Source organism: Epinephelus moara, chromosome 20, assembly GCF_006386435.1.
Source record: "Epinephelus moara isolate mb chromosome 20, YSFRI_EMoa_1.0, whole genome shotgun sequence".
Taxonomy (NCBI): domain Eukaryota; kingdom Metazoa; phylum Chordata; class Actinopteri; order Perciformes; family Serranidae; genus Epinephelus; species Epinephelus moara.
The window spans coordinates 16,194,330-16,218,301 of record NC_065525.1 but is presented as its reverse complement, the minus strand read 5'-3'; the positions used below and the strand labels follow the sequence as shown (position 1 = coordinate 16,218,301).

The 23,972-nt window shown below is 42.7% G+C and overlaps 1 protein-coding gene across 4 annotated transcripts in view; it reads left to right on the top strand.

Moving 5' to 3' along the window:
* srgap1a (SLIT-ROBO Rho GTPase activating protein 1a) overlaps positions 1 to 23,972 on the top strand; it is a 96,636-nt gene that overhangs the window by 17,324 nt on the left and 55,340 nt on the right. For all 4 annotated transcript variants that reach the window (XM_050072711.1, XM_050072712.1, XM_050072713.1 and 1 more), the window contains exon 2: positions 16,737 to 16,932. In XM_050072711.1, coding sequence (XP_049928668.1) covers positions 16,737 to 16,932 — 196 coding nt within the window. The remainder of the gene's footprint in view (positions 1 to 16,736; positions 16,933 to 23,972) is intronic.

Below are 23,972 nucleotides of genomic sequence, written 5' to 3'. Positions count from 1 at the left end.
ATTGAATTTGGGGACATTTTTTAAAAAAAACTTTAATTCAGAGTTGGTCATAAGCAAGATGAGGAAAAGAAGGACAAGAAAGTCTACCAAAGCATCCTCAGATTTACAGATTAGCTAAAAGAGAGCAACAGATGGAAGCTTTTGTGTCCAATCGAGAAAAGACCCCATTGTTTGCTGTGGAATGAACATCAACATGCAGTCCTGCTAACGTTCTGTTGAATTTTTTCTCACCAGTGAAACTCTTTGTACATTGGAAACTTCTTTGTAAGGGTCAGCTCACCATCAAAAAAGTGCCTTTGTGTTTCTCTGTCATCTGAACCAACTGTAGTTTATTTTAATGTGGTTTCTATAGCAGAATTATACACCATGCAGCCTCCACAACAAACTGTGCAACTCAGTTCCCTTTTGACTAAACATTTTCTAGGGCCCTCAGCCCTCACAACACTTTCTCAACTGATAACCGGCCCTGTGCCATTTCTGCCTCCTCTCCTGCTTCTCTTGCTCCCTCTTTCTCCCCAGTGGGCTTGCAGCACATGTCCTTGCTTCTGGAATTACAGGCTGATCTTGAATAGTAGGGTTGTTCCTCCTCAGTCCCCGCAGCTCCTCTGCTGGCTTAACCCTATCAAAGGCCCAGAAACCACACATCCTGCGAGGTGCTGTTTTTTGTGGTGGGGCGAGGGGAGGGGCAGAGCGAATGGTGGTCAGTAACGAGAAGGAAAACACATGAGCGGAGGATGATATTTTTCTTAGCTATTTAGTGGATACAGTACAAATCATGAAGGAACGGCTGATGTTTCCCATGTGGCTTTTTGCTCCGAATTCAGGGTATTTGTACGCCCCTCTGATGTCGGCCCTAATGTACTCCGCTGTGAAAGTTTGAGGTTGGCCGTCGCTCTTTCCATCTCTGGCACACACGTGCTGGCTGGCTGTGTGCTGTCCAGAAGGTGTCATCAATCACTGGCCCAACCGCAGAAAGAAATGAGTAGGAATCAAACAACATATCAGTGGAGATAAATCTTTCCCTCCCTACTGTAGGAAAATAACCACATACACAGAGATTTACTCTCATTCACTGTACATCGACTGTTGTGGGCTTATGAACTTTGGAAGGAAATATGCTCCCTACGTTAACCTTTTTTTTTGTCAGGAACTGCACTGTATATATCATTTAAAGCAGGAGAGGTAAAGTTGCAGAGTGGACAAATTCAGATATGTCTTTTTTTATTGGCCTGTCTAGCTGCCTGTCCGCCTCCCAGCATGTCAGTCCACCACTTAGGTCCAGACTAAAATAACAAAACAAATATTGGTAGGGCTGACCTGAATGCTTCGAAGGTTCGATCATTGCCATGGTAATCGATGTCCAAGTAAGAATTCGAATCCTCCATTTGTTTTTATACAAATCTGTATATGCATTACCCCCAAAAAAATCCCAAATAGCCCATAAAATAAGAAATAGTAATCCAACAATATTCATGATGCATCATTAGCAGTCCAGCACTACTGAAACTGGGGCACTTTGACCACATGTGATATGCTAGTAAGATGTCAGGAAAAAAGTTAAAGTCTTTGCAAAGACGACCCCCAAAAAGTAGAGTGCCAGATATGCCAAAGGAAACTGGCATATATCACATATTTACAATCAGCTTGGCAAATCACCTGTCTTGCAAATTATCCTTTTTTTCCAGCTATTATGGGTAACATTAATTGGACCTGTGCGCTAACAAAGAGGCTAATTGTCGCCTTATTTTAGGTGCATCAATTAAAAACTGATGCATCAAAAAAAGTCTGGATTATGTCCCTGTTGCTCATTCATTTCTAACTTTGATGCATTACTTTAAAAAAATGGTTTTCGACACCACAGAGAAAAACTGACACTTAGGGTATGCAATGAAACATTTTTATGAAAACATAAATATAACAACATGACAACGATGGCTTTTGTAGCAGATAACAGCAGAAAAAAGTATTAAAACAGTTTCAGTTGACAAAACTACTGAAAAATAGGGGTGGAAAAAATGCTTAGATGCATTGTGATGCAGACGTGGACAATTTGGCATTGATTCACAAAGGGTTGAATAATTGGTGTTGCCACTCAGAAGTCAGATATCATATCTGTAGGGGACCGATCTTAGGGGGAGATTGTGGAATTTCAGCATTAGCCTGAAATACTTTTTTTTTCTTGACTGCAGGACAAACCTTGATTAAAGCTCAAACCACTAAGAGCATTCTTTTTACTTTATTCCTCTCTTATGTTGTTTGTGTTCTTGAATTCCAGGTTTGAATCCTGCATTAACATATTTTTGAAGTTCACAGCCTCCCTTCATCTACTGATCTTTTCTTGGAGTCATTAAAAGATGGATTAAGCTAATCACGGGTCGGTCTTTCTGCTAGTATTTGTTTTCATTAAGCTGAAAAATGAAATATTTGAGCTTAAGAAGGAGAATGAAAAATAGCCCCCAGGTATGTTTCCCCTTTCTCTGCTGCGGTAATATGTGGAGTTCATTGTAAGAGAGCCGTCCACTACCTCTGAAGAGTCTGAAGGGGCACATCAAGTCAGGTGTTTATGGAGATGGAGTGTGTAATAAGGGGACTGGGAGGCTTTAATGGAGATCTTTGCGAGACTGGGACTACTTTCTCTGAGCTCCTGAGCCAGCAGGCTATTCTAACCTGGATGTTAAAAGGGCACTCAACAATAATCAATAATACTGTGGCTTCTTAATCTCTTGCATCATCGTTTGCTTTTCAGATGTATCAGATGCGTCTGCTGTGTGAGGCTCAGACAGAACACTGAACTTGAAACTGAAGGAAGCTTCTTTGCTTTGAATGATGGGATGCAGTTGTCTCTGGGTCAGAGGTCATAGGAAATTGAATGTACACATTCCCAACTCACGCATACAACTCCGCTGTGGAAAACCATGGTTGTACCTGTGTCCAGTAATATGGCAACAATAAAAAGAAAAACTCACCACATAAAATTAAGAGGTTGCTTTAATTTGATTGAGTTACATAATGCATTCTTCGTCTTTTTTTGGTTGCATGTCGGCCGGATGGTCAAGCTTTGTCAGCGACACCTCAGCTGTAGCCATGTACAGTCATCTCCTCTCCCCTCTATACTTTCCTCTGGCCCATCGGTGCCACAGTGTCCCGACTGTGGGAACACGTTGTCAACTCAAGCTGGCAACGGATCCAGCTGGCTCCGGGCCACGGATCCTGGTGTCCCAGCCCAGCTCTGGTGTCTCCACGCTGCTGTGTAGGAAGACAGACAAAAGAACAGGCCTTTTTTTAAAATAGAGGTGTACATACTGTGAAGGAAGGCAGATGTACAAACACATCGGGGGAATAGACAGCTGGACAGAGAGACAGACAGATGGTATAGGAAGGCAGCTATGTAGATCGTCTGGATAGAGACAGACGGATGGACAATAGAGACAAGGAGGCAAACAGGATGACTGAGTGAAGACAAACATTCATCTAATGAGAGATGTATCACAGCATCAACACTATCACACTAGCAATCATACTTAAGCGATATCTTAAAGGGTGAAATGATGAATTCATGAATTGCTTTAAACAGTTATTATTTTTCAAGCTAAAAAGGCAAACATTCAGTGCTTTTTAACTTCTCAGATTTCAGTATTTGCTGGTTTTCTCTTTTATTTTGTATCAGTTTTGAATTTAATGAAGATAATTGTACTGAAATAGACACGCCAGCCAACAAGCCAGCTTACAGACACATTTACAGACAGAAATAAGCAGCAGAATTGGAGGGCAGACCTCTGCAGCTCTGAGTGCCATCAGAGGCCGGCGACGAAGCTGACCTGAGACCAAACTGTCCAGTGTGCAGCGGAGGGAGACGGTTGGAGAGCAGAGGTCAGGAGATACACTGCAGAGTCAGGAACCAAGGGCAGGGAGCTTGTTGGTGGCAGAGCTGTCAAATGGATTCATCTCCCTGACTGGAAGTGTTTCAGGAGCCTGGTCTGCATACCTGCAATGTAATGTACTCAACCCCCACACAGGTGCACCCACTCCCCCCTCGACATGTTATGTGTGTGTTGAGATTGTATGCAGGTGCGTGGGTGGGGAGCCACATTGTGCGACTATTCATTTATATGCTTTCTCTGTCTCTTTCTCTCCTTCCCGCCTCCTTGGGGCCCACGAGGAGGGAATATATCCACAGTCTCTTAGAAACAACCCCACCTTCAAACGCTTATCACCGCAGGCCACATAACTGCTCTGCCATTCTTTAGGTTCGTCTTTCAGAGTTTGTATTATTCAAGTCTCGGCCAGCATGCTTTAGTTTCCATTTGTTTACTGCTAGGGGAAGTAAATATTCCTATAGATGAAAGCTTGTGTGCCTCAGTTCCAGATGTTTCTCGTGTGACACCCTCTTTAAAGGCATTTATCTCCTCGGCTGTCCGACCACAGGATTTTCATAGTATTGTTACCCCAAACAAACATCCCAACTGTAAGAGCTGTAGGCCTGCCCAGCCAAGTCTCTTGCCTGAGGTTAGCTTTGTTGAGAATAAGAGGCTGACTGGTTGCCTTGACATGCGAGCTTTAGCACCTTTATCTCTTCCATCACTAATATCCCCAAACAAAAGGACAAAGGCAGGCCAGATACAAGGCGAGGTGTCATTTTTCATTTGGGAAAATAGAAAAGGTCTGTACATCTGAGGTGTAAAAACCGCAAGTCCAGGTTTTTTTCTAAACTTCAGTGTATGGTCTAGACTTTAACTTAAAACAAGAGGTTCCTTTGGTTGGACTGGTGTTAGCTATACGGATTATCTACGTCTCTTCTTTCTTTTACACACAAGCGCCCACATTGGTCCCTTTAGGGCAGCCGACAAGAGCAGCTGGGTATGGTCTAGAGATGAATGAGAAAAGTGGGTGAGGTCTGGCCAAAAGACTGAAAGAGATCAATGTATTTCTCACAGATTCACTTTCCTCTGATGTTAAGCCACACAGATGTAACCACTTCCCTTCCTGAGCAATACTCGTCCACATTTTTATCATCCTCAGTGTTAAAGTGAAGCAGCATCAATCATTTTGTCCCTCGTTCTGTCTATTTTTTGAGTATCAAATTCTTGCTCTGTGCAGGCTCTGAGGTTTCTAGCTTGCTTCTTTGCAGAGGACAGCAGCTGTGGTCTGCTTTGATTCACAGCAGTTACAAAAGGATTCCACTGGTGACCCAGAGTTACAGCAAAAAAAAAAAAGAAGCTAAGAAGAAGAAGCAAATTGTCCATAGAAAACTCTTCAAACGGTTTCTGTTGTATAAAGGCCACACCAGAATGTGTGGATTCGCTTGTGTCGGCAAAGTACATCTGCACAAACTTTTGATGTTAAATTCAACTTTGGTGACCTTTGACATGCAAATTTGTGCCGTTGACCAAAAACAAGCCATCTTGCGAGTGCTGACCTCTAAAAGGAATGGAGAGCTAGAGAGTCCAAAATAGAGGAAGCTATTGTAACTTATCATATGTATGGCACCATTCACTTTAATTTATCCTCCTTTGTCAGAGGATAAACTGTTCCGCAAAAGAGTAAATGGTTTGTAGACAGTTATAAGAAGGGAGTCAATGGTACAATATGCTTTTTGAATAAACTATGTGAACTGTTAGTTGCTGAGCTAACAAACTTGCAAGCTCATTAGCTCAAAAAATTCCCTCCCTGCTGATGGAGAGTCCTGAGAATCAAAATAGCAAGCAGGAGTAAACAACTCATTACAGAGAAGTTAGCAGTTAGCTTGCCAGCGAACAGCAGTGTACTTTAACAACTTGCCCTATGAGTCGCCCCGATGTCACCAAGCTTCACTCTCTCATCTGTCAGAAAGACGTAGGTGAATATTGCCGAGCCACTTTCTGGGGTGAACAAACCAAAAACATCTCTCTGTTTTTGATCTAAGAGTATGCGAAAGATAGTGAAAATCTTTGCATTGCAAAAAAAAGACTAAATAATAACAAGACACAAAGGTTTTTGTCGAGCTTTGGAGCTATGAGCTGGACAAAGCATGAAAAGTTAATATTTAGCTGTGTTGTTGAACATATTAAACACATGGATGAAAAGCAGAGAAGGAGATTATACTGTGGCAGTGATGTGTGTGTGAGATGCTTTGACACTTTTTTTGGCATGACTGAGGGTCGCCATTGCAATTCATTGTAACTCCTGTGAATCCAAACTGACTGCAGTCTCTGCTCTTAGGGAAGCAGCAAGCCACACACTTTTTAGTCCCAACTTACAAGCCGAAAGGTGAAGCATTCCTTTAAGAGTGTAAATACATATACATGCATGCCTATCAACACATTAACACACACAAGCAAACCTACACATCCTAAAACAAAAGCACAAACCTCTACCGGTCCATCTGATCGGCCAGACACACACCAGACTGGTGTCCAGATCAAATACAGCGTCTAGATGTTAACCAGCAGCTGAACAAACAGCTCTGCCTCCAAAATGTGCTTACTTCTCCCAGCTTTCAGCTCCTCACTCTATTTTGTTTGGATCAAAACGATGGTCCTAGCAGGCCACCGTAATGTCAGCGGCGATTGATCTCTCTCCTACTCGCTGCAGGCCTCTTGTCTGTGGGGGCGTTGCCTTAGCAACCGTGGCTTTTTGGCTCATATGCCATTTGGCAGTGCTGAATCTAATTGGCAGATGATTACATTTCAGTTATTGAAATTACACATTTAAATATTACCTCGGTGAATGCAACTGACGTGGATTTAAGTGTTTGTTTTTCCCTAGTCAGAATCGTCTGGTCTGACATCTGTTTTTTGACTGCTGGAGTGTATTGTCTTTGAACAGTAAGCGCAGTTAGCCACCATGGCTGAGCTGTTTCTGAATCAGACTATAAAAACCAGAGTGCAGGAAGGAACCTGAGCTCTTTGGGTCTCCCGCCCACAATACTCCCGGGCTCAAGAGAAAACATGAGAGCTCAAATCACGGCCACTACTGCATTTCCTGTCTGCGTGTGTTGGAATTTCTGAGAGAGGTGGTGCTTACGTGTGTGTGTCCCAGTCAGAGGAGGTCATAATTGGCATGAGCTAATAGCAGCTCATAGCCTTCCTATCTTCAGCGGTATGGATGTGGCAGCAGTGACTAACAAACAAAGCTGCCGATGAAGATAAGCTGCTGTAAAACGCAACTCTTGTAAGTCACTTCACATGAGTAGCACTGTACTATTGGATCATAAAATATCCCAAAGGACGTTGGTTCAGCTCTCAGTGTTTGAAAGAAGCAGAGGATTATGGGCCAGGCTCTTTTCCACTCTGATTTAACAGTCTTTCTCTGGATCACAGTAGCCTACAGTCCACTGGAGCTCTCTCTGTGGTTTTGGAAGCTGCTAACATGTCAGTCAGATGTTGTAATGGGGATCACATTGCCAGCTCTGTAATATTTTGAGATAAAATGCTTTAGTAAAGCTGGCAGTGTGCAGTGTGTAGTTTGGCTGTGCTTTATGTGATCGGAGAGAATCTGTTCAGCCTTGTTGGCAGGTCTGTATCGTAACTGTGTCCCTGACAGCTTTATTTCAACCAGAAATGGGATTTGTCACCTTTTCAGTGCTTTATGTGTTCTATCACTGACGGAGCAGGCAGCGCGGCATGTCAGTAAATAGAATGAGACCTCGATATTAGTAATGTAATCTGAGTAGTGATGTGATCACAGATAAAAACCACACAGGAATCAGTGACACGTTCTAGCAGTCATGCCCAGATGTAAGGCAGAGGGGGTGGTAAGGACCAACAATGTCTGACATACCAAGCACGTGATGAATTTCTTACTGGTCCCACTATCGTAATGAAGTCATTACAGAAGTCCTCCCTCACAAGATTACTACGTGATCACTATAGCTTAGTCACTGCAGTGTTTATCACAAGTGTATTGTGGGTGACTCTCTGCATCGTCACTTAGCGGTCCTAATGAGTCAGGATGGCAAATGTAGAAAGGTCTCTCATCTTGGAGACTCTATAGGGTACTGTAGCAAGCATTATGTGGTCAGCTGACCAGTGGGCGTAGTCTGGCAAACACTGGTGCTATTGAGCTACTAGTAGCATGCTGTCATCTCACAGTCTCAGAGTCTCAGGGGGCTTTCATATCAGGAACCAACCCAGATCTGATCACTCTTGACCCTAAACACTGTGAACACTGTGTACTGTACCCGGACACGGTACACCGATCTGTACTTGGGTATGGTTCATGTGTACTCTGATACAGTACGCATCAGCTGTACCCAAACATGGAAGTGGACTGCTATTTAACAAGACTTCAAGGAGTTTTTAATGGTTATGAAACAGTCTTAATTTAATACTGATGCCTCTATATCAAATGGCAACGCAGCCCGCTTTGAACAGGCCCAGATTCGGCTTTGCTGTCACCTTCGACCTGCAGAGCTTCACCACATTACTCCTCCAGTTCCCAGCTGATGAAAGTTCCTGGGGCAGCAGTGTCCGTCTGTGGCATCCTTTTGTACTGTGACTGTAGCACAACAGAAATGTCATGCAGATAATGACAGAAGTGTGTTCAGGTGGACTATTGAATTGATGATGCTCTTACATATTTCATTCTCTAACCCGCTGGCATAATGTAAGAAAGCCTTAGGGTCACAATGAAGGCAAGTACTACCTGAGGGAACAGAATGCAGTCACTTGTTGCCACAATGCTGTATGCTTTTGTGAATTTTGTCTTTTTTTTTGTTGCTAATTTCCAGCTTTTCAGAGCAGTTTTCTTGTCTGCTTCTCTGATGATTCTGTTAGGTCTAATCACTTAATCACCTAAAAGCCAGCGTCTACCTCCATTGGTCACAGGCCACTCGTCAGTGCTCGTAGTATCAGTCCCTCAAGTGTTTCCCCATCTGGTCCAGGGCCTGGCATGCCATGCTCTGGTGATAAAACGCTCCATGGCAGCCTGGTGGAACAGTGCTGGTAAAGAGTCAGTCACCCCGCGGGCCTTTAGTTCACATCCATCTGCCTCTCGTTAACAGAGTGGAGAGAGAAGGCAAAGAGAGCTTTAGGTGGTGAGAGAAGACGAGAGGTGGATGGAGGTTGAGAGTGCTTGCAGTCGTGTATTTTACATCTGGGAACGCTAAGGAACGAGCCTCGTCAGTTTTCATCAGTGAGAATCTCTTGAACCCTGTGACTGTGTGGATTGTGCTGGTAGCTTCATTGGCACAGGTGTGTGCCACGTGCAGCCGTAGGCATGAGTCCAACTTAATATCTCACACATTCCTACTTACGATCCTTCCTGCATTCTCTTTCCCTTTAATATCTAATCTCAACGTTGTGTATTCAAGTCCAAATCCTTCACACGGGCATATTAATCTGTTAACAACAAGACAGACAGGAATGCAAATGAGTCTATAGTCTGTTATGAAAAGCATCTAACAAAATGTGTACAGACATTAGAAAATAAACCAGATCAAACAACAGATCCATGGTCACCACAAGACTCAACATAAAAACCAACTCACTGCTCAGTGAGTCATGCTCATTTAAAACTAGCAACGTGGTAGGCCCATCTTTTGCCAGTCCAATGCTTGGATGAAACTACGTTTTGTATAATTTATGCCACATGCTATGCAGTTATCAAAGAAGTAAGAACATGAAGGATTGCCCCGCTATAATTAAGTGTGGCAGTAGAGCCTTGCTGGATTATCAGAACACTCAAAAAACGTCAGAGGAAGACGCAGTGTAGATGTTCAGCTCCTCCTGGCATCTGATCCCACTCCAGTTGTAATTGAAAGCTTGTGCTCGGTTAAAAACTGATCGGCCATTTCGTAATTACCTTTGATGGTATTTATCCTGTCTTGTATCCAGCCTCCAGAAGAGGCACGGACAACTCCCCCAGTCCCGAACCCAAGATCTGAAGCAGATGGCGGGGCTGGGCACCCCCTGTATCATCCCTCCCCAGGCCTCAGCTGCTATTTCAGGTGCAGCTGATGAGCCACTCTGCATGTGGAAAAAGCAGCCCTGGGACTGATGTGGTACGGCATGTCCCAGATAGCGGTTGGTGGAGACTGTAATCAACTGGGAGAAACTGTAGAAACTCTCTGAGAGTTTGTAGTCTTTTATGATACCCATAAAGGAATACGTTGCTGCACTCAGCAAAGTAACAGATGCTTTTTAGACAGATTGATTCATAGCAAGGTTAATTAGGAGCATCATTGGAGAGCGTATTTATTGTTGGGTTCAAGAGAGAAAGAAAAAAGATGTTTTTCTGCGGGCCTCTGACAGCGGGTGAGTTGTTTTTACTGAAGCCCAGTTTCTCTCTTTGGAGGTCAACAATGTGGGTCAGTACCCATCCTGCTTACGAGGCAGTTTCTTTGACAATAGAACAGGCCTATCTGGCAAATCAGAAGCCACTCTGAACTGCAACTTTGGACATATTTGTCGCCATGAATGGGGTTATGGGAAGTATGCAATGTGGCCTCCAAAGGAGCAATTGGATAACATCCAGTTGAGAAACAAAAGGGCTTTGGTCCAAACTGATCACCACAAAGAGCCGAACAGCGCTCTCTCATTGTCTGTATCAACATCATGTGCATTCTGGGCCACATTGACTGGATGTCCATCAGTCAGCTGGAATTGTTGCTGACAACTTTATAGGCTCCGCTTTAACTCGCTAGCCCCTACCCACTCATGTCAACATGTACCTGAATACGGTTATAAAAGCCTGTGGAGCTTTGGCAGATTGTTTCCTTGTTAGATAGATACAGAGAAAGAAATGGAGTGACATTTATTATTTTTCTGCAACATTACACTGTTGCTTCTTTCCATATCCCGTAGTGTCATTTCTGAACACCGTGCACAGGTGCTCTCATCTCCACTCAGCTCCCCAGTTTGAAAGGGATCACAGAGGGCTTTGATGCTCCCCCTCCACACACTCCCACACCCAAATCCCTCTGCGCAGAGGCCTCCACACGTGTTTACCATACAGATGACCTCAGAAGGACAGGAATGCACCATGTAATAGTAGAGCAACACTCACTATGACAGTGAGATGGATCTAACTTGAGAAAAACTTTGGATGACCGTGGTGAGATTTTTAAACAAGTGCAAGGTGCAGTGTACCAGTCTGCTGGTTGTGTTCGTTCTGTAAGAAACCAGTCAAGACAGCTGATGTTGCCTGCAGCAGGGGATTCAGAACAAGCACAAGTATGATCAAAGGGAGCAATTTGGTTGTCCTCAAACACTAAGGTGGCTTACTTATTCATTTGAAATATTTGCAGTAGGATTAAATAACTTCTCTTAAGTAAATTTCAGACCATAATTTAAGGTCATGTTCACAATTAAGCGGGATTTCTACCTCTGTGTTGAATCAACGCTGTGCCTAATGGCATAGGCTCTGCCTAGACATGTAGCCTATGCTGTAGCCTGACATGCACCTCCCCAGAAATGTAACTACATGTCATGGCGACGCAGACCTCATGTTTATTTTTATAAGCTGAAAATAAAGTCCTTCAGTGAAAATTAGTCTTTATTTACTTTTATTTCACAGATAAGAAACAATAATTTGTAAAGACGTATGTATAGAGAAAAGTCCACTAGCCACCAGGCTAATTTTGGGAATGTAAAATGTCATAGGCTTTTGCTAATTACATTAGCATATTGTATATGTGGGGAAATCGTGTCTAGTGTAAGACAATTATTATGTTTGGGAACCTTGTGAGTTATAATGGAGCTGAATTTTTTAAGGTTACCTTTGTTAAACATTGCTGTTGTTCCGGCCTTCATAGGAGTAGAGGTAAACTCTGCTAGGCTAATTTATTCAATGTAAAATGTCATAGACTTATGCTAATAATGTTAGCATGTTGTATTTGTGTGGAAACGTGTTTAGCGAATGACAAGTGTTTTGTCTGTGAACCCTGCTAGTTATAATAGAGCTGAATTTGGTACTTGTGTTTCATACTGTTGCTATTAAGTCATTCCACATAAATTTAACACAGTGGCATAGAAACTCCACCGCCAACTAGGTTTTGGAGGTGTAATTGCAGAGCAAAGCAGATACATTACTGCACAAGTATAAATGCTCACAATGGCGTAGGCCACTCGCATTGGCTACTGTGTAGGCTCAGCGTAGAGCACAGGTGTTGTTCGGAGACATTTGCATGGCTCTTTCTTCTGTGCTTGTACGCACAGTACATCTTTTTTAAAACTGACATTCATTTTCTTGTCTGTTTCAAACCCATCTCAACAAGTAGTTGGCTCAACCAGTCTAATTGCTTGATAAGCATTTCCGCATGACGCGCTGTTGTGATGTGATCTCCTCTGTGACCTACAGTTACCCACTACACCCCTCTTTGTGTTGGTCTGCAGAGATGTTTATGTAAATCTTGGGTAGAGCGTAATGCCATCTTTACTCTGTTGGGTCTCTGCAGGTTAAACCCCCACTGATAATCACTGATGCCATTATAGTGTTTATATCAGTCAGACAATTTATTCACACAGTTTAGTTGTCCTTATTGACACACTTTATTTTTCAGTTTCTGGAATCAAACCTATTTCTTGTGATTTCATCATGGCTGATAAATGCTACCTATTAACCCCAATGAACAGTGATTCCTGATCAGCTGTAATGTAACTGTTGATTTAAACCCTATTTTAGATTAATCTAACAGAAAACAGATGAATGGCAGCTGCTGCGTTGTGTGCTTCACTATATGGAAATTCAAAATCAGCAATCACAGAGAGTTTTAGGCGACATAAAGTCATCCTCTTAACATGCCGGTGCCCGCATTTAGAGTTTTAAAAAGCATTGATTTTGGTTTAAAAAAACACTTATCATTATGGAAGGAAGGCAGCAATACAGAGAAGAAGATGCGTTACTAAATGTATCTGCTTTGTTGTGGTCATGACCATGTTTTGACTCCTGTCACAGCTGAGCTTTCTTAAACTTTCATAATGCATCCTAGTTTCAGGAAGTGTTAACCTGAAATCTTCTCTGACAGGTAGTTGCCTTTTAATTCCTTTATACATTAACTTTGCACTGCAGTTTCAATGGCCAGTGTTTGACTTGGAAAATGAATGATTTAATGAGTTTCGGTGTGCAGTCATGAATGTAATTGTGTTAAATGATCCAGTACGCTCCTTTGTGTCAGTGCCATGGTAGCTTTGTTTTAATCCCCACATCCTCTGGAGATGGAAGCAATTGCAAGGTTTACCCATTCATCAAAAAGGCCTGGTGGACTTTAATGCAGTCACATTTAAAAACCGACCTCCTTCTTAGTGCTCATTGGTGGTCTCCTGGTTTTCTCAATGGCCCGGAGTTCTCAATGTTGTAGTTTTGAGTTCTTGATTGCAGTCAAGCCTCTGCTTTACTGTTGAAATCCTATTGTTAATGATGTTCATGGCTCTCTGTATTTCAGTTTAACCGCCGTGATAAGTATTTATTCAGATTTAGTATGCTGGAACGCCTCCCTTGTGTCCTGTCTGTCTCTATCTAAGTGGTTTATTTCCTCACGAGTGCCAGAAGGAAGGAGCTGCTACTTGGAGATGCAAAAAATAATCAACAGTTTCTAAAAGGCCCAACATAGATCGTTAATTTATCAAGACTGTGAGAACATTTAATGCTGATGAATAGAGCGGAGCCTTTTGGTAATGTGATTACTGCATTAAGGACACGTGCCCATACACACTCACACATACATACAGAATGCAGCTCTCGCCCAGCTTTGACTGGAAGCTTTCTAATCGAGTCATCAGCTGATTGGCCATTAAGTAGCTTGATGTACTGAACTATTGATGATATCCCATAAAGGAGGGATCTTTTGGCTTTTTCACAAAGGCATCTGTTGCTGTCTAATTGTCTCATTTAATACTTATCTTTGTTTCTGTCCACTTTACTTCCATATTAATGAGTGTATTCATTAAACAGCAGGTTGGTCAGATGCAAACTCTTGGCCAAGCACGCAGTTTACAGTTGCGGTTCCCCCAGTTCTGGTTTAGTTTGTCTCTAGTTGCAGTGACGTTGACTACAGAATCTGAGGTTCTCATGGCAATAAACAGAAATAATTCTTCCTTTAAATTTACAGCTCATTAAGTGGTCAGAGTGAGTGCATTAAGTGGTCAGAGTGAGTGCAATTGCCACAAACAGAGAGGTAGACAATTATAGCAGCTACATGCCAAAAAGGATTTCTAAAGCCCTGTCTTGTGATAAAGAAATGACCTCCCTATGTCTGTGTTCAGTGTGGCGCATTTGCATGGGATAAGCAAAGTCTGTATTTTACTTAAATCTACTGACTTTATCCCCCCTGATATGATGCACACAGTCATTCATGACTCCACTCTATACAACACAGAAACACTACGCCGCACTACCAGTGGTGTAAACCCCCTTTCTTCTTTGAAATGTTGGTTAAACGAGCAGGACCGATTCTGCCTCATGTTGTTACAAGACATCCATTTCATCATCTTTCAAGATTTCGCTCTCCTGATTGATTTTAGCTTGCTTTTTCTGTAAATGGGTCTCCGTGCTCTGTAGTGAGATGAGCCTCCTGCACCCAGAATGCTGTCAAAACATTCATTTATAATCAGCAGCACAGCCTCTGTTAGTCTCGACCAGGAAAGAGGCAGAAACGAGGCGCAGAGAAAACCGAAAACCTAAATGCAACCCCCAAATCACAGAGATGCTAAATGGCATGGGACTAGTATTATAATATGACCTCTGTGTTTGGCGAAATATGATAGGTAATTTGCGGTGGAATTTTTACTTGACAAATAGGACATTGCGGATTTTGCATGGGATTAAGATCACAGGCAACCCCCACATTTACTACAAATTTCTAGAGTTCCCCAGGTAATGCTAGTCCTGTGTGGCTTAATATCGGAATAACTTCACCAAATCACAATTACAGAGACTGCTACACAAGCAGCTCACATACAGTAAGATGGAAAGAGTATGTTGGAAGCAGTATGTGTCAGCAGCGACAATTCTTGCAGTCGTCAAATGAGGAAAAGTAGTCACTGCCCAAATTACAGTCTATTGGCCACAAAAAACCCAAATTATTCTATGTGGCCGGTCGCAACTCCCTGCCAGGGACTGACAGACACTCAACGGAACAGTTTCTAAATGCTGACGAACATAAAGCAGAACTGGTGCATTGTAACTTTGAGCAAGCTGGTAATTGTGGCAGAGCTGCTGTCACAACCTGGAAGACAACGTAAGAGGACAGGGTTAGACCTCCGTTCAACACAGAATGAGGATGATTTCTCTGAAGGCTTTACGCTATTAAATAAACGGTTAAAGCACTGGTTTTCTCTCTCAAGAAAAGTGACCAATGTTTAAGAAAGCATACACATATTTGAGAATGCCTCATTGAGGTTTGAAGCGTTCCTCAAATATTGGCAATACCCTCGATTGAGCACTTGATCTATACATATTAGTGTTTGCTTTAACATTACCACATCATCTATAAGTGGGGACAATACGATGCACATTAAACTTTTGCCCTGAAACAATTATCCTCGTCCTGCTCAGCCGATCTTATTACTGCTACTTTCCAGATTTTGTCGGTGAGCCAAGAAACAGCCACTAAGATCTTGCAAGCTGTTAACTTTATAATGGCACCTACTCCAGTGAGTTGAACAAATAATTTGTGAAGGCATGTTGCAGCCTTGGTGTTTTTTTGCCTCTAATATGAGGAATCTCTCTGCACCCCTCTCTATCGGTGTCCGTGTGGCTCTAAATCACCTCATTAATCTGTTTCCTCTGCTGAAGATGTCTGGCCGAGGCTGCCTTCCATTAGGAGAAATCCATTATACATGGCCCTGGCCAGTGAGGACACACGGAGGAAACAATTTGTGTGCAACCATGTGCATGTATTGGTGTGTGTGTGTGTGTGTGTGTGTGTGTGTGTTAGATCCCAGTTGTCATGTTGATGATGTAAATTTAAATGAGGGGCGCTCTGACAGGTGTGATTCCTCAGAAAGGACCTCAGAGGGTAATTTTCCTGCACATCCAACTTGTTTAAGTGAGGCCTGCTGTCGCCCCTCTGCTTACTTAAGTGGCTTGGGTTTTCAGTCGCATGCACTGATGCAGGTGTGTGTGTGTGTGTGTGTGTGTGTGTGTAGCCTGGTCTCTACTGTAACTCTAGATGTGATGGGAATCAGGTTCCATTCATCCTGGAGATATTTCAGCCTTAATGAAACACCTGAGACCAGTTTTGCCAACCTTACATCTCTACGAGCATTCAGAGGAGCCATAACTAAGGGATAATAGGCTGCTTTGGGCTGTTCTGTGGTACTGATGTGTACATATACTGTACTGCACTATAACTACAAGTCTTGGTGATTGTCTTTTTTAGATGTATAATGTTTGCATGCTGGTTTGTACATCTGTGTTATGCACCGTCAAGGTTCATGGTCTTTAAAAATGTAAAGATTTGAAAAAGGGAAATTATCAAATTGAGAGTTTTTTTCAAGTCTGTTGCAATTATAACTGATGATAACAGTCAAATTTAATCATCTACAGCCAAACTGAAGCATTAAACTGTCTGGCTTTGTCTGCTCTTTACTACGGTGTGTGTGCTCAGACAAAGATGATTTCCTTTTGAAACAAATGCAACTCTATCTAAAAAGACACAGTGATGGATGATGGCTACAGTGAGCTGTATTTCTACCCTGTAAGACTAGAGTTTGTGTAGCTCTGATATTCCCCAATTTGAGAACATATGAACCTCATTCCTCCGCCTTCATGTCCTGGCTCCATCCTAATCTATTTGTTCTCTTCCTTGGTCTCCTCAGAGATTCGAGCCCAGCTGGTGGAGCAGCAGAAATGTCTGGACCAGCAGACAGAGATGAGGGTCCAGCTGCTGCAGGACCTCCAGGACTTCTTCAGGAAGAAGGCAGAGATTGAGATGGAATACTCCAGAAACCTGGAGAAACTGGCTGAACGCTTCATGGCAAAGACTCGCAGCACCAAGGATCACCAGCAGTACAAGTGAGGAGACATTGTCTTAGTGTTTATGATCGGTTTGTTTGTGATGTCATCTGGGTTCATTTATGGGCCTGAAAATACTCCTCATTACTCAGAGTGAGGATCAACATTCTTGGTCTGCTGGTCTCATTTTTATGTTTTATTGTGGCAGTCAGACAGAAGTCACACTGAAATTCATTGTCCTGTGTGATTATTGTGCTGATGAGCTGTATCAATCTTCATTTCACATTCAAAGCCAGTCAAATGAACACAGAAAAGCAGCTCAGTGGTGACATTTTATTTTTGTTTCTGTCATTTAGCTTTCAATCATTCTCAAGATTCTTTATTGCAAATATGAATATCATGAAATTCTAGTGCCAGACTGCTCTGTCTTTTTCTGAGTCTACCTCCAGCACAGGAAATTCATCGAAACTATTGCTTTGTTTCACATTATGTAATGTTTACGTTAAAGCCTGTGGTTGTAGCCCATTATGTCACACTAACACAGCCAGAGGGCTTCATGAATAATCCATCTTGACTTTCGTTTAGTTTTTGGTGCCATAATACAACACTCTACAGTACAGTAAATGTTTTCTGGGGAGACTTTTAGCTTTCTTTTTGACATGTCTCTGATCTCTATTAGAAATCTCAAAGCCCTAATACCAATACCAAAAATATTTTTGAAGATTGACCAAATATGCAATGCAATATGAATATTTTACATTTTGTTACTTTATACTTTGGACATATTTCGGTCGATACTGAAAGAGTATTTCGTTTTAAACCCTGCCACCCTGAGAAGTGGAAGGAGAAACTAAACATTGAATTTAATATGGTCTTTGTGTCATAGAGGGTTAGTCTGGCCGTGGAAGTATGTATGAACAAAGATTTAATGAAATGAGATTCTTTATGTAACCCTGTCTTGGTGGTGCATCACAGTTTGACTCAGAGCCTTTCAGAGGATCTTGACACAGTTAAGCGTGCTGTAGCTTTTGGCCTTATTACACTGCAGAAGTCTGCTCATGGAAAGAGCAGACATTAGCATATTGTTTGAACTCGTGGTGGGAACAAAAATAAAACGTATGTTTGTCCTCGCCGTCTGCAAATAGCCCCTGCGCTCTGTCTGAAGCTCCAATGGCTCTAGCAGCTGTGTGTGCCCATGTGTGTAACTGGTGGAGCGACTCTGGTATGGCGCTCTGTGGTTTTCATCGCGTGATGTACAGTCGGGTCACTTCATTCACAGGGTAAACATTTGGCAAACGTCAAGGAGCATATTTCTTCAGCAAATACAAGACGTCTGAATAGCATTAAAAGCCTTCCTGTGGGTTTTAAATCTCTTGGCCTGTATTTTTTGTATTCACATAAACAACACACGTACAGTGAGGCTTCTGTGCTCTACATATTCTCTAGATTGTTTTCATTGGACAGGCTTGTCTGCGGTGTGAAAAAGTGCGTTTTCATTCTGTCTGCAGCCTTAAGCCAGTATTCATATGACAGGTTAGCTTGGCGGAGCTGCAAAACGCTAAAGTAGCATTAAAATGAGCAGCTAAATCTGTGTGTAATTAGTTTAGACAGGCTGCATTCAAAAGGGGGGCACTGCTGTTGCTGTCAGTGGAGCTGCATTCTTTAACACTGGTTTATATAACTGATGTTGAGACAAGTTGACAAGATGTCATTCTAATAGTCAAGAGTGCATTAATATACATTTTGTGCGACATGTTGATTTTGTTTGGAGGAATGCAGTTCCTCTGCCTCTCTCTCTCTCTCGATACACATGAAATATTTGTTTCAGCTGCCACTAAGAATCTTCACTAATTAGGCATCACAGAGGTGGAGGTGGATTCTATCTCTCCGTGGTGCTACCTCCCTCCGTACAAGCCATGTCGCTGATAAAGCTACAAAAACCTGATCCCATTCGGGCTTCCCACCAAGCTGCAAACATTGCCATTTGTGTTTGTTGATATTCATGACCAAGCTGGAGGTATTGCTACTGGAGATTGAAGCTAGGCCTCTGGTTGTGGAATGAAAATGTTTTCTCATTGCACCACCAATATGTCGTCTTCTAAACCTAAATCTGCCTCTGTCTCTCTCGTGCTCCTTCGAGTGAGGAAAAAGTTTCAGCACAGTAGGAGTTCAGCCCAAAATCCTCTACAGGAGTGAGGTAAAGTGAAAGTTGGACTGCTGGAGAAGAATCCATCTTGCTTCAGGGGAAGTGCCCTGTGTTGAGCTGTACTTCGGTGTCTGAGTCTGGGAAAAAAAAAACAGTGGTGAGACACTAAGACAGCAGGGGAGGATGATGCTAACTCTAAAGTAAAGATGGATGATTTTATAGACTCAGACATTGTCTCCGTCAAGACTTGATATCTATGGTCAAGACTTCATATCTATGGTCATGCTCTTTTATTTTAGTGCACCCGTTTCAAAAGAGCAAATTGACAAACAGGTTCCTATTTAGAGTAATGACCTGTGAAAACACTAGGGCTGTCCCAAATACCAGTTTTGGGGAACTATAGCTTCAGTTTGAAGTATCTACGATTAACCGAAGCTTCAAAAAGGGATTGGGGTGGAGTTGTGGGGTTAGTGAGAGCTGAGGGCATTTTAAAAAATCATCAGTTTTCAGTCGATGCCCCTAAAATAATGCAACCATTAGCTACTTTGTTAGCAATCAGGTTGCACAAACATTAGCAATAATAGCTAGAAAAAAGAACGCTTTGGTGTGCAGGACGGCTAAGCTGTTACTTAGAGTTTTTGGGTGATTTGCCATGCTAGTAATTTGCCAGATTTGTGAAATGCCAGTTTCATGTGGCGTATCTGGCACTCGACTTTTTGGGGGTGATCTTTGTAAATTTTGAAACTATTCCAAACATTTGACTTTTTTGACATCTTGCTAGCACATCTGTGAGCCTGTCACAGGTGGTCAAATTGTCGTAGTCACAAAACTAGGCCTATCACTAAGTTTAAATGCCATTTTCCGAGAATAACTAATAATTCAAGTTGATGCATGATGAATTACACCGATCAGCCAAAACATTAAAACCACTGGGGGTTGACAGGCTACTTGACATGCTCCACCCACCCGAACACCATTGCAGACCAAGTAAACCCCCTCATGGCAACAGCACTGGTCGATGGGAGTGTCCCCCCAGCAGGACAATACGACATGCCACACCACAAAAACTGCTCAGGAATGACCACAGGAATATGACAAAGAACTCAAGGCATTAACTTGGCCTTCAAATACCCCAGATCCCAATCTGATCGAACATCTGAGGAATGTGCTGTTACTCCAGAGGTACCCCTGATCCATGGTGGGTCCTCCTTGGACCAGACTCTGACCTGTCATGGCATGGACACAGGACCTCTGGAGGGTGTCCTTTGGTCTTGGCATCAGGGCATTACTTTCAGATCTTTTCAGTCCCGTGAGTTGTGAGGTGGGGTACCAGCACATCTTACAGATGTTTGATCAGATCGGGATCTGATCAAGGAACTTGGAGGCCAGGTCGATGCCTTGAGCTCTTTGTCTCGTTCCTCGGGTCATTCCTGAGCCATTTTTGTGGTGTGGCATGGCTTATTGTCCTGTTGGGGGGACACACTGTTGCTGAAGACAGCCATTGCCATAAGGGGGGCAATGGTCTGCACTGGTGTTTAGGTGGGTGGAGCGTATCAGGTGGCATCCACGTGAATGTCAGAACCCAAGGTTTCCCAACAGAACATAGCATCGTAACAAGATGATCAATGTTGTTCACTTCACCTGTCAGTGGTTTTAATGTTTTGGCCGATCGGTGTATGTTGGATAACTATTTCTTAATGTTTGGGCTATTTGGGATTTTTGGGATAATAGTATAGAAATAAAGCATTCATACATAACGATTGGGACATTGATTACATGGCAAAGATTGAAGCTTCGAAGCATTTGGGTCATCCCGAGAAACTACTGATAAAAAACATCTCCTTTTTAATAATAGTACTTTCTGAAATGTGAGTGTAGCTGCTAGATTTTTATGATTGTAAGTGTGCTTATTTTGGTCACAGGGATACATAAGCACAATATTATTCCAGTTCGTCCTCTAAACACATTAGTGTCTTTGCCACAGTCAGAAGCTGCTGCTGTTTGTTCTGCTGCAGGTTTACTTTACATGTCGAAAATCATAGTCTCCACCTGTTTGCAAAAACCCATTTAAACAGCTGCTCCTGACTTCCTTGACAAAAACGCTCCTTCTTTTTAAATCACATGTATTAGGCTATATTTTCAGTGGTGTGACTGTGATATGACACTACATTAACTACAATTACATCAAACTTTGTTCTCTGGCTTCAGAATGACATATGAAGAAGAGACCTTTGTGTGTTTCTGCCATAAGGTTTGTTTTTCCTCTTCATTACCAGCAGTGGTAAATGCAGTGCGCAGTAATGGAAAAAACTGCAAAGAGTCCCAGTTAAACTTGATAATTAGGTGTTAGAAAGTTGAGTCAGAAACACACGCTGTTCAACATGGTGTATTATGTTGGTCAGAGGAGGAACACATCTGTGTGAACTGTTGATAATGGCTTTTTGAAAACAGTTGGTGCCTATAGCATACAGGGAGTCAGGGAATGCCGCAGCAGAAAAGACCGTGACCGCCAGTGATTGTAGCGGGGACATTAAATGCTCATAATGTCCTTTAATGACAGCGAGGAAGAAGTTCAATCCCACTAGTGTCTTCTTTTTTCTTTCCTGTGAGAAAACAAAACAGACCAATATCACGGTGTCCAGCCCGCGGCGGCAGTCTGTGGGAGAACCATTCAGTCCTGTCTGCCTGGTCCATTTGTGTTTCAGTCGTTGTTTGCAGAACACACACACAAATGAACAAATATAGGCAAACATTCTTCCCTGTTTCTCTGGCTCTTTCTTTAACGCACACACATGCACACAACCAGATACTGTATTATGCAAAGTTTGTTCAGGGAGGGACATGGAGACGGTGAGCAGTGGAATCATTGAATTATTTATATTGCCAAAGCCACAGCTGGGATCATCTTAAATAGGCGGCTTTTATCCAGAATTAAGTGTCTGGTTAAGGGACTTCCTCTCTTTGTCTGTGAGGATAAAAAGAAGGTGTAGAACATGCTGCGGCTGCATATATTGCCAGATATTACAGTCAGCAATGCATTCAGCTTTAGTGGCAAGGAATGAAGCTGAAGTTTAACACCATTTGTTATTCACAGAACTACTTGACTGGAATTATTAATAAGGTTTTGGCACCCTGTCTCATGCTGTTAATTTCAACCTAGAACTTTCCTTTTCGTGATAGGCTTGGTCCAAATTAGACCTGCAGGGATCACTTTGCTCGTAGCAGCTGTATGCCTATGTCGCAGGTGACTGTGCTGCAGCTCTAAAGGCCACCACCACAGTTCATTAATGAAAGATGTTATCAGTTGGGCACTGGAGGACTTTGTCATTTTGCCGCTGATAAGGGTTCCTGTTTCAATGCCCTGCAAACTGAAGTGGTAATTATCCTTCATTGTCAGCATCCTGTATGAGAGTGTAAGTATGTTAATGTTGACTCAGTGACTTCTGGACTCCTGGCTATATGAATGGGCAGAACACACTTAAACACACATTGACAGGAGCCAGTAAGTTACTAATGAGCTCTTTTTTTATACTAGCCCCCTTCCCTCTTGTGGACATTCCCCTTTCATACCTGTGTTTTAGCCCCTCGAGGGTCCGCCTATCTGTCTGTGGGTCTGTCTGACCCAGTTCCTGCCCTGGCTGAGGGGGAAATGATGACATTGAGAGATTTTCCTGCCATTATGTGGAGTAAGCAACTCCCAGAGGTTGTTCTGTCGTCACGGCCTGTGTCAGTCCCCTCCCCTCGATTTCTGGTTCTGTCCTCTTTTCACTGCAGGCCCCCAGTTTGATTTAGTAGGTCAGGCCAATAACAAACATACAAGGTACTTTCAGAAGTGTTGATGTGTTTGTGGGAACTTTTGGGGACATCAGTAACTTCCCCCCTGAGTTCTCTATTTTTGCTAACTCCACCGTGTACCACAAGTTTGCTTTATTTTATTCTCTGGCAGTTTTATAATGAATTCTGGGTCATTCCTTTGTTTGATGTAGCCTTTCCGTTAAAAACTGAATTTCATTTAAAACTTTATGTGAAGCAATGGTGCTGCTTTTGTTGACTGTCTATTGTGTGACATATTGAATTTTTATAAGACCTGTGCATGTTCTGATGCTGAATTAGGTCAGACTTTTCACAGTGAGGAGTCCTGCTGTGCTCTGAGCAGAAAGGTGGGTTGAAGCAAAGAGGTGAAGGCACTTCAAGCCCTGACTGAAAATTCCCTGGCTAATCCTGCCAGTAGGCTGCTTGTAATAGAGCTGTTTTGAATCCTCAATCAGATTATCCTCATCTTTTTTCTCAAGTGGGGGACAAATGGTCACAGAGGGACATCGAGCCAAAACACAAGAGTGCTTTGGAACTGTAGGAGGTTGTTTAGACACTTTTTCAGAGGCTAATGATGTGCTGTGTCCAGCTTCATGTCAGTGGCCACCTGGAGATTATGCATCTGCACATGCAAAAATGAGCATGAATTAATAAACACATGCACACACACGTGCTGCCTTCACATATCTAGATCCAGTGACATAGAATGGAAGTATTGCACTCTGCTTATATATAATGCAGAAAGGATTTATGGTAATTGCTCTTTGACAGTGTGTGTGTGTGTGTGTGTGTGTGTGTGTGTGTGTGTGTGTGTGTGAGAGAGGGAGAGAGAGGGAGATGCTGTCCAGCAGTCCTGCTGCTGCAGCTCTGGGACCACTTCACTTATTTTCTCTTTTTCTAGCTTTCTCTTCCTTTGCACGTGTCCTCTAGCCCAGCATGTGGCATCACTACACCACTCAGCTTTTAGCTAAATCAGTTTTTTCATTCGGCGTCTTCCTGGTGTCTTTGAAAGACGACCGTGCTCTCGAAATGCTCTCGGATGTTTTTCATGTCAGCGTGTTTGGCTCTGCCTTTATCAAATGTAGTTTGCTTCCTGTTTTCGCAAAGTCCCTGGGAACATTTCTGCCACTTTGGAATGTTT